This window comes from Acanthochromis polyacanthus, chromosome 4 (genome assembly GCF_021347895.1).
Source record: "Acanthochromis polyacanthus isolate Apoly-LR-REF ecotype Palm Island chromosome 4, KAUST_Apoly_ChrSc, whole genome shotgun sequence".
NCBI lineage: Eukaryota > Metazoa > Chordata > Actinopteri > Pomacentridae > Acanthochromis > Acanthochromis polyacanthus.
In genome coordinates, this window is record NC_067116.1 from 2,518,566 (window position 1) to 2,530,305 (window position 11,740).

General features: G+C 37.1%; 1 protein-coding gene across 4 annotated transcripts in view; it reads left to right on the top strand.

The window, feature by feature from the left end:
- LOC110966412 (cystathionase (cystathionine gamma-lyase)) overlaps positions 1-10,344 on the top strand; it is a 353,362-nt gene extending 343,018 nt beyond the window's left edge. For all 4 annotated transcript variants that reach the window (XM_051946742.1, XM_051946743.1, XM_022215763.2 and 1 more), the window contains exons 7-12: positions 49-126; positions 534-686; positions 2,471-2,592; positions 3,585-3,637; positions 5,367-5,505; positions 9,758-10,344. In XM_051946742.1, the coding sequence (XP_051802702.1) occupies positions 49-126; positions 534-686; positions 2,471-2,592; positions 3,585-3,637; positions 5,367-5,505; positions 9,758-9,775 (563 nt within the window). In that variant the 3' untranslated portion in view covers positions 9,776-10,344. The remainder of the gene's footprint in view (positions 1-48; positions 127-533; positions 687-2,470; positions 2,593-3,584; positions 3,638-5,366; positions 5,506-9,757) is intronic.
- Positions 10,345-11,740: the final 1,396 nt, after the last annotated feature.

Genomic DNA, 11,740 nt, shown 5'->3' on the forward strand with positions numbered 1-11,740 from the left:
AACCATTTTTTTTTACACTTTTCTTTCTTCCTGTGATTTATTGTGCAGGACACAGCGACGTGGTGATGGGTCTGATCTCCATGAACAGAGAAGATCTGCATGAACGACTCAAGTTTCTGCAAAATGGTGAGAACAAGTCAGAACGTGTTGACATGAGGTCGATCAGGCCTTCAGATTTCACCGTCCTGAACAGAAGAAATGCTGCGTCTGTCAACAGGACGTTAAATGAGAGCTTCATGGTTTCAATCACCCAGCATGTTACACCTTCTTTATACTGGTTCCCAGGATGTATCTGTTTCTTTAAATTGGTTTCCTGTATGTTTCAGCCTCTCTAAACTGGTTCCCAGTACATTTCAGCTGTTTACTGGTCTGTCTGCCAGTATTTGGTGAAGCAGTTATTTGACCTAAATTCTCTCATTAAAGAACCAAATCTGCTGCTGAGGCCAAAGTTCTGAATCACTTTAAACCTTTCCAGACGGATCTGCTGGTTGTGTGTTGGTGAGCTCTGTGTTGCTTTTGTCGTCTCGTTTCAGCTCTCGGAGGCGTTCCGTCGCCCTTCGACTGCTTCCTGGTGAACCGAGGCCTGAAGACGCTTCACCTCCGGATGGAGCGCCACTTTAAGAACGCCATGGCTGCTGCCAAGTTCCTGGAGGCCGATCCCCGGGTGGAGAGAGTCATCTTCCCAGGTTACAGACTTCATAAAAAAGTCTTGTTGAGACACGTCTGCGTTTCAAACAAACTCCTCAGGCTGCTGTTTAGCTTCATGCTGTGGAAGACAGATACTGTTTTACATGTCATTAGTGTCGGTTATGGAAAGTAAAGACATAAAATAAGTGACTGCACAACTGTTACTTCCTTAAAATGATTCATCTGATTGAACTCAGAGCAGACAGTTGGTTCTTGAAGTCCTTAATGGGTGATCTGAGGTCAGTGATTGGAGGATAAAGACTCCTGGATCTGGAAGGTCCAGTCTCTGGTGGATCAGAACTTCTGACTAGAACTACACCATGTAGACTGAAGAACCAAGAAACCAAGACTCTATGACTCCTCTGAAGGAGTTCCATCTTCAGACTGTTCATCCAGCAACTGTTGTCTGTTCTTCACCAGACAAAGCTTCATGGAGACAAAGAGAAAGACTCTGATGGAAAAAGCTCCAATTAAATCTGGACTAGAGTTCACCAGAAGACATGTGGAGACTCTGAAGACACCTGGAAGAAGGTTCTTTGGTTTGAGGAGACCAGGATGGAGCTTTATGTCCAACAGACTAGATGATATGTTTGATGGACACCAAACACTGAACATCATCACAAACACATCATCCCCACTGAGAAGCACGGTGGAGGCAGCATCACGAGATGAAGCACGGTGGAGGCAGCATCATGATGAAGCACGGTGGAGGCAGCATCATGATGAAGCATGGTGGAGGCAGCATCATGATGTGAAGCACGGTGGAGGCAGCATCATGATGTGAAGCATGGTGGAGGCAGCATCATGATGTGAAGCATGGTGGAGGCAGCATCATGATGAAGCACGGTGGAGGCAGCATCATGATGAAGCACGGTGGAGGCAGCATCATGATGTGAAGCACGGTGGAGGCAGCATCATGATGTGAAGCATGGTGGAGGCAGCATCATGATGTGAAGCACGGTGGAGGCAGCATCATGATGTGAAGCACGGTGGAGGCAGCATCATGATGTGAAGCACGGTGGAGGCAGCATCATGATGAAGCACGGTGGAGGCAGCATCATGATGAAGCACGGTGGAGGCAGCATCATGATGAAGCACGGTGGAGGCACCATCATGCCAGTTTCTCATGAAATTTTCCTTGAAGTTCAGAAATGACACAAGGACCAAGTGATCAGATTCTGGCAGTGATCAGCTCATAGTCTGGATCCATGGATTAGTTAAAGATTTCTGTATCATTTCCAGATAGCAGCACGGCATCACTGTAACCATGACAACCAGTGAACACTACATCAGCTGATTGTGATCCTACTACAAATCCACCTCTGAGGACTTATCAGGACTTATCCATCAGAAATGATCCAAGGAACAACTGATTAAACTATGGGGGTGTTTCTGAGTCCATCAGTTCCTGCTACATATTTAGGTCACGTGATTCGACACGACAAAAATGAGACACAAAACAACACAAATTCGTACATAACGTACACATTTATAACCCGCCTGTGCTCAGCTTAATGTCATTTTTGATTAAAGATTTAATCCGTCAGAAATGAAACAAAGACTGAGCAGCTTTGGAGGAGGACTGAAGTCTGAGAGCTTTTCTTTTTGCTGTTTGTTAAACCGTTGTGAGTGAACCAAACGTAGAACTTTTAAAGAACCTCTTGGTGTATATCTGAGGTACAGTGAGCTGTGTTCTCTCTGTAGAAGCGCTCCACTCCCCCTGTTGTCTGCAGCGTTCCAGGACTTCTCTCTCTCTAACAGCAGACTTTTCCTGTTTCTTCAGGCCTGCCGTCCCACCCTCAGTATGACGTGATGAAGAAGCAGTGCACCGGCTGTCCAGGGATGATCACCTTCTACATTAAAGGGAAGCTGGAACACGCCAGAGCCTTCCTCAGTAGCCTCAAAGTAAGAACCTCCTCTAACTGCTGGGGCTTCTGGATTACACATTTAACTCAAAATCACCACAAAAAGAATGATTCTGAGTCTTTTTGTGGTGATTCTGAGTTAAATGTGTAATTCTCAGCAGCTCCACTAAATGTTAATAAACTCAGTATATTATTGGGAAATCCAGTTACAGTATTCAACAGAAAACCTCCTATTTTAACAGTTTTAATGCTGTAAAAATGCAGTAAAATAAAGTAGAGCTGCAGGACATTTCCAGGAATTAATATCTGAACATGATATTTAATGTAGTTGCTGTAAATTCCTCATTTTTAAATATATTCTAAAATGTATAAAGTGTGAGTTGCAGACAAATAGCATAAATAAAAACAGGAATTATCTTTATTATTTATGATACAGAATTGAGATTTAGCGTCCATTTAGCATTTTAAAACACTAAAACCCCTAAAAAATAAAAGCTAACATGTATTTTTATGGATTAAAAACGTATTTTAAAGCAGAAATGCCTGAAAGTTTTTATTATATTGAATATATTTGAGAACCCAATCCAAATACCTTAAATGGATTCATGACAGAGCCATAGCTGTGGTACTGTAGTGTTCTAAGCTGCTTAAATGCAGCTGGAACTGTTTGGTAAAAATGAATTAAATTACCGCCATCATTGCTGTTTTTGGATCCAAAAGTCAAATTTTATTGTTTTTAACAGTATTTTATAAAAAACATAAACACAATTGATACTTTTTTCCAGACATTTATTCCAAAATAGGAAAAGAAGCAGCAAAGAGGATGTTACTGATCAGTCCTTCAACACATGACAGTCATAAAGATGCATCTTTTCTGAATAAACACCACTTATTCTGGTATTCTCTGTTGTTCTTTGTCTTTTATCATCAAACTGAGGTTTTTAGTCTCATTATTGACGTGGAGCTGCAGCTTTATTTCCTCTCACTGTTTTTTAAATGCTTCACTTTTTGCTGTTCTCTGATGTTTTCCAGATGTTTGCCATCGCTGAGAGTCTCGGTGGATACGAGAGTTTAGCAGAACATCCGTAAGTTTAAATCAGTTAACAGAACACATTTAAGTTCCGTTTAGTTCAGGGGTCCAACATGAGGCCCGTGGACCAGAACCGGCCCTCCAGACGGTCCAATCCATTTTTTGTTGCTTTCTAACTTTTCTCTCTTTTTTTTGTTTTGTGTCCTTTGTCTCTTTTTTGTAATATTCTGTCTGGTATTTGTTGTTTTTTGTCTTTTTTTGTGGGACTTTTGTCGTTTCTCACATTTTTGTCGTTTGTTTTTCACCCCTTTGTAATTTTTGGTCTCATTGTGTCATTTTTCTCATTTTTTTGTTGCTTTCTAACTTTTTTGACTCATGTTTTTGTCGTTTTGTGTTTTGCATTATTACCATAGGTTATGTAATCACCTGTGTGTGTGTGTGTGTGTGTGTGTGTGTGTGTGTGTTCTTGTACTTGCTACATTGTGAGTACCATTTTCTGCATTTAACTATCAAAGTGAGGACATTTTTACAAAGTGAGGACATTTTGGCCGGTCCTCACTTTGAAACAGCCATGTTTGAGGGTGAAGACTTGTTTTTAGAGAACAGGTATGAATTGAGGTTTGGTTAGGGTTAGGGTAAGGATTAGGGTTAGACGATCAGTTGTGATGGTTAAGGTTAGGGTAAGGCTCTAGGAAATGCATTACGCCTATGGATGTCCTCACTAAGATAGAAGTACAAACATGTGTGTGTGTGTGTGTGTGTGTGTGTGTGTGTGTGTGTGTGTGTGTGTGTGTGTGTGTTAACAGCATAACTCAAAAAGTCATGGACGGATTTTCACCAAATTTTTACAGGATGTTCGGAAGAGCAAGAGTAAGAATCGATTAGATTTTGGAGGTGATCCGGATCACCGTCTGGGTCCAGGAATTTTTTGAAGGTCGAAGGACAATTGAGAGACGGCCACCAGGCAGCCATCTCTCAATTGGACAGAGTTTGTCTGTTATGCTGTTAACAGACAGACACACACACACACACAGATGGACAGACAAACGGCATGGCGGAGGTATGCGCTCTCCGAGTGCTTTTCTAGTTTGTTGTTGTTTTTTATCTCGCGTTGTCGACTTTTGTATTGTTTTGTTTCTCGCTTTTGTCATTTTTGATCTTGTTTTTGTTGCTTTCTATTGTGTCTTTTGCTTTATTTGGTGTTTTTTTGTGTGTGTCTTGTTTCTTGCTTTTCTCATTTTTTGTGGCTTTGTAAGTTTTTTTTGTTTTGTGTTGTCATTTTCTTGCCGTTTTTTGTCTTATTTTTGTGACAGTCGTTTTCTTTCTTCTGTTGTGGTTCTGACCCTCCAGTAAATCCTCTGTGGTTCAGCTCCAGGTGACTAAATGTTGTGTTCCTTTGTAGACACTCTGTGATCTGGAAGTTGTGATGTGGAAATGATAAACTGAGGGTGAATTTATTATTCTTCATAAATTTCAGGTTGTTCATGAAGATAATTCCTTAAATGTGAACATTTCTGCAGTAAACCAAAGGAACCATGAGGAGTTATTTAGAGGTTATTAAGCTGTGGTTTTACTGGTTTTACTGGTTTTTCTGGTGATCAGACTGGATGGAGCTGGACTAAGATGATTGATTCTCCTGCTTTAGCTCCAACCTGAACTGTAATTCCCCGTATCACCACCAGGGGGCAGCAGAGATCAGGAGCAGACCAGACTCCCTCTAACTGTCTGATTGAGACGTTTTATTTTCTTCTGAAGTCTCTGCTGTGGTGCTTTCATCCTTTCAGGGCCATCATGACCCATGCGTCGGTGCCGGAGAACGAGAGGAAGGTTCTGGGCATCAGCGACACTCTGATCCGCCTCTCTGTGGGTCTGGAGGACGAAGCCGACATCTTAGAGGACCTGGACCAGGCGCTGTCTGCTGCTGTGAGTATCAGCATCCCTGGAGGTTCTTATCAGAGACAATCAGGTCTGAAAGCTTCTGGGAGGTCCAGTCTGATGTCCACCAGAGATAAAAGAAGCTTTAATTCATTCATAACAAGCTGGACTTCAGTGGAGGTGGAACTAAGAATGAGACGGCGTTCATTTCAGCCAAACGAGTTTATTCAGACTGTCGGGGGATAAAATGATCCTCCTCAAAGAGTTCTGACCAACTAACCACCTAAGGAGACACAGAACTACCCCAAAGAACACAAAATAACCACAAAAACACACAAATCCATCAAAAATAGACACAGAACCGCCATGAAAGTTCACCCTGAACGACCTTTTGAAAGTTCTCCAGCTTAAGATAGAATTCATCTGAAGTTTTTGAAAATGACTCAAAAACTGGTTCTAAATGACAGAAGTCATCCAAAACGACTAAAAATATTTTTTATAATGGTTCAGTGTGTCTAAAGTTACTCATGCTGAGATCCTGGATGGATTTAAACTGATCTGAGGTCCGTTTCTACCACAACTTAGATGTTTCTCCTCCTAAACTTTTGGACAAACTTTTGGATATTTTTGGCAAATTTCCAGTTATTTTACAGCTTTCTGTCAGTTTGGACCATTTTTGACTTATTTTGGCCAATTTTGAATAATTTGGGCAAATTTCAAGACATTCTGGGTAAACTTTGACTCATTTTAGGCAAACTTTGACTCATTTTAGGCAAACTGACTCATTTTAGGCAAACTTTGACTCATTTTAGACAAACTTTGACTCATTTTAGGCAAACTTTGACTCATTTTAGACAAACTGACTCATTTTAGGCAAACTTTGACTCATTTTAGACAAACTTTGACTCATTTTAGGCAAACTTTGACTCATTTTAGGCAAACTTTGACTCATTTTAGACAAACTTTGACTCATTTTAGACAAACTTTGACTCATTTTAGGCAAACTTTGACTCATTTTAGACAAACTGACTAATTTTAGGCAAACTTTGACTCATTTTAGGCAAACTTTGACTCATTTTAGGCAAACTTTGACTCATTTTAGGCAAACTTTGACTCATTTTAGACAAACTTTGACTCATTTTAGGCAAACTTTGACTCATTTTAGGCAAACTTTGACTCATTTTAGACAAACTTTGACTCATTTAGGCAAAGTCTGACTCATTTAGGCAAAGTCTGACTCATTCTGGACAATGTTTGACTCCTTTTGGACAAAGTCTGACTCCTTTTGGACAGGGCATCGTTGGTGTGGACCATTTTCAGACCACTTTGGGCAATTTTTGACTTATTTTGAACAAATTTGTGTCACTTTTGGGGCAAACTGACTGATTTTAAACAAATCCTTGAGTCATTTTGGACAGTTTTGGATTATTTTGAACACATTTAAGTTATTTTGTGCAGCTTTTTGTCAGTTTGGACCATTTTTGACTCATTTTGGGCTAATTCCAAGTAATTTTGGACAAATGTCAAGCGTTTGAGTCATTTTGGACAGGTTATTGTCAGTGTGGACCATTTTGGGTTCATTTTTGTTGTTTTTTGACTTATTTTGGCCTAATTAAGTCATCGGCCCCAAAAAGATAGAATGTCGTGGTTCTATCTGCTGGATAAAGGTGATGAATCTGAAGGTAGAACTCTGATCATTGATGAAGGTACTGCAGATGAAGAACCAGATGTTCTGAGGAGGTTCAGATGAAGATCTTCCCTCTGTCTGTGAATGAAGCTGGCAGCAGCGACTGATGTTTAAATCATCCTGGAGCTTCATGTGTGACTCATTAATCAGAAGATAAATGGACCTGTTCCTCTGTGTTCTACCAGCTTCTATCTGAACGTTCAGTAAAACTACTGGAGACGGAATCGTTCCATGAGATCAGAACAGCTGAATGGATCCAGCAGATTAAATCCTGGTCCTTGGAAATGGGAAAAGAAGAACAAACTCTAAAAACCCGGACTGGTCAAGTGTCTCCATAAAGTTCCTGTCAGTGTCTATCTATGGATGGATCCATGTTTCTACTAAAACCCAGTCTGTGGTCCACGTTTCTCCACCTGTTGAGGCTCTAACATCAGTAGAACCTGACTGAAATGTAAAACTTTAGAACCGTGTTTGAGGCTTTTTAACTTTTTAGAACGTTTTCTTCGCTTCACTGGAACTCATCCTCTGGTTAGAATCACATGAAGTGGATTTATTTTTGTGGAGAACCTTCAGAAGCAGCAGAGCTCCTGTTCAGCTTCTTCTTATTGCTGCTCTCAGATCAGGAACCTCCAAGCCTGTGGAGGAACCCTGGATCTGGTTCTGTCCCCTTAGAGGTGAATCGTGGAGCTCCGTCTGGAGGTTCTGGATGACTCGCTGCTGATTCCTCCTCCTGAACCTCCTGAGACCGTCTGACGAGCAGCTGCAGCAAATGGAAGCTAAATGCAGACTGACGATGGTCCTGATTGGTCGAGGCTTTAATTGGACGTTCAGGCGGGGAAACATCCGGTCCTCCTCTGAGGATTTATTTAACTCAATCAGCTGGACTCCAACCGCTTATGATGCTGGAAAAGGCAGAAAAAATGAAATATCTGACAGAAAATGATTGAAATCTGGCAGCGAGGTGACAAAACCCGTCAAAACTGTGAAGATACGAGGAAAATAGCCACAAAATAACCAGTTAGATGATTTATAATGACAGACTTTTCCTTTTATAATAACAACATAAATCTGACCAATCAAATGTTCTGCAGCTTTAAAAACAATAAAACTGTAAAACAAACAACTGTTTATAAAAACACACGTTTGATGTTATTTAAATGTAACGTATGAAATAATAAATAAAAACACAAATAAAATTAACACTTTTTGTGATTTTGTTGGAAATCAGAAGCAATTAAAAAACAGAAAATAACAAACATGGCAAAAAAAGAATAAATTAACATTTATAAAAATACAGACTTTATGAGGACGTTTTTATTTTTTTACAGTTTTAATCTGTTTTCACATTCAACATGTGAATTAAACCCTTTTAACATTTATTTCTTATGTGTACAGATTTAAGTATATTTTGTTTGTTTATCGTAAAATGTTGTAAAAGAGCAAATAAGTGCGGTATTTGTATAAAAACAGATTTGATCATATTTAACATTATTTACAGTTTGACTCCTTTTTATTACAGTTAACCATTTAATAATAATAAAGTGACTTTTTCTGGGATTTTATTGGATATTATGAGAAATAATAAAAACTTTAACAGTCAATTGTTAAATGATTAAAAGCTGTTTTGTGTAAAATTCTAATTTTGTTAAATTCACATAAATTAAAAAATGTAATTTTAAGTTCAAACATTGAAAAACAGTAAATGATCATTTTTCTGGTCTTTTTGTCTTTTACGGTCATCGTGTAAATTCAGACTTTTTCTGTTTTACATTTATATTTTTAATTTAATAAAACAGTGAAGCTCTGAAACAAACTGTGAAAAGTTCTTCATTATTTTTGCACTTTTCAAAAATGATTTTCTTTCAAATAGCAACAAAAATCTGTAAAAAAAAAAAACTGGAATCTGACAAAAGAAGGAAAACATTTTCAGCAGTTTAGAAATAATTTAATCCTTCATATGTTTTTATAAAACAGCAGATTTCTGTAAAATCTGTTTTCTGCTCAGTTTAAAAAGTGGAATTTTATTGTAAAAGAATAAATTCTGATCTGTAGAAATACTGAAACTTGATTTGTTTGTTGTTTTTATTATAATTGTTTTTATCGTCAAATGAATGATTGATTTTTGTTTCTAATATTAATATGAACTAACTGTAGCTCCTCAGTGTTCAGAACTTTTCTCTCAATAATAATAAATGTCTGTAAAATCAGTTTTCTGCTGGTTTACTTTAAATAAATGCAGTTAAGAATCGCATGGAACTGATTTGGTTTTAGTGTTGACATTATTGGCATCTTTGGTCTTTTTTATTTCTTTTTATTTTTAAATTTAACATTTAATCCTTAACAGAATTTTCCTTTAAATAGCAGCAAATGTCTGTAAATGATTTAAAACTGTAAATTAATTTTCTGAAAATCCAGATTTCTCATGTGGACAGTTCAGGTCTGTTTTCTTTTTCCAGTGATTTTCTGGATTTTATCTGTAATGTAACTCGATGACGGTAAATAGTTTTCTGACCTTTTATTCTTCAGAGAAAGATTCCTTAAATTCCGTTTTTCTGCGTCCTGCTGCTGCTCTGACCATCATTTTCACGTTTTCCTGTTTTCTGTCTTTTCCAGCATCCGAAGAAGAACTGAGCGTCTCTGGTCTTCATCTGGTCTCCGAGGTGGAACCGGAGCTTCTACGGATTCTTCAGGGAAATAATTCAAGCGATTCTAGAGCCTCAGTAGAACGGCTTCTTATTTATCTGATTTGTTTTTATGTTTTCTATGTTTTTGGTCAAAGGATTTAAATGAAACTTGACGTTCCTGCAAGAAAAACAAAACTTTTTCTGATTTCTGTCGCTGTAAAAATCTAAAAGTGATCCAGACCCAGATGTTCTCCTGAGGTTCCAGTGAGAACGTCTGGCTGTAGTCTGATCTTCTGGAGCTCCACAGCTGCTTTTATTGTGGAGGAGCAGAAAAGTTTTTGGCTCCAGGTTCAGTTTTTCTGAGATCCAGACGAACGTTTCCTGAAATAAAGAACAAAACGTTCAAACAGAAACAAGTTTTTCCTGCAGAGACTCCAGAGGAGCTGAACTTCAGCTTCTTCTGTCCATCAGGAGGTTTGGAGGATTTAAAAAACGTTCAGAAGAACCTGAATCCTGTTCTCCTCATCAAGCTTCTGTACTGTAAAACAATCCAATAAAATCAGTTTAATAGTTAAAGTCTGAGTGTCACTCATTCATCTGCACTGTAAAAAATACACTAAAAAATTATACTGGACGTGATCACACTAAAAAACAATATACACTGTAAAAGAATCCATTAAAATAAGTTAGAAGGTTAAAGTCCTAATGTCATTTATTCATCTGCACTGTAAAAAAAAAAGTACACTGAAAAATGATATACTCTGTAAAACACTCAAAAATGTACTGAATGTAATCTGCACTGTAAAAAATGATCTACACTGTAAAAAATAATCCGCACTGTAAAACACACATTGCAAAAATAACACCTACTGTAAAAATGTACTTGGTGTAATCTGCACTGCAAAAAATAATGTGCTTTGTAAAAATAACATACACTGTTAAAAATAATCTGCACTATAAAAAACACTAGAAAATATACTTTGTAATCTGCACTGTAACAAATATTCTACACTGTAAAAATGGACTGGATTAAATCCAGACTGTAAAAAATAAACTGGATGTATTTTGCACTGTCAAAAATAATATACAGTATTAAAAAATTGTATACACTGTAAAAAAATATACTGGGTGTAATATCCACTGTAAAAAGCAATATACACTAAAAATATTACATGCACTATAAAAATATACTGAGTGTAATCTGCACTGTAACAAATACATTGATTTTAATCTACACTGTAAAAATCTGGATTTAATGTATGCTATAAAAATAAACTAATCTACGCTTTTAAGAACACTGTAAAAATTATCTACACTGTAAAAGATATACTGGATATAATCTGCACGATAAAAAATATACAGAATTTAATCTGCATTGTGAAAAGTAATATACACTATAAAAATATACTGGATATAATCTGCTCTGTAAAAAGTGATTTACACTGTAAAAATATACTGGATATAATCTGCTCTGTAAAAAGTAATATACACTATAAAAATATACTGGATATAATCTGCTCTGTAAAAAGTAATTTACACTGTAAAAATATACTGGATATAATCTGCTCTGTAAAAAGTAATTTACACTGTAAAAATATACTGGATATAATCTGCTCTGTAAAAAGTAATTTACACTGTAAAAATATACTGGTTATAATCTGCTCTGTAAAAAGTAATTTACACTGTAAAAATATACTGGATATAATCTGCTCTGTAAAAAGTAATTTACACTGTAAAAATATACTGGATATAATCTGCTCTGTAAAAAGTAATATACACTATAAAAATATACTGGATATAATCTGCTCTGTAAAAAGTAATATACACTATAAAAATATACTGGATATAATCTGCTCTGTAAAAAGTGATATACACTATAAAAATATACTGTTTATAGTCTGCTCTGTAAAAAGTAATATACACTATAAAAATATACTGGATATAATCTGCTCTGTAAAAAGTAATATACACT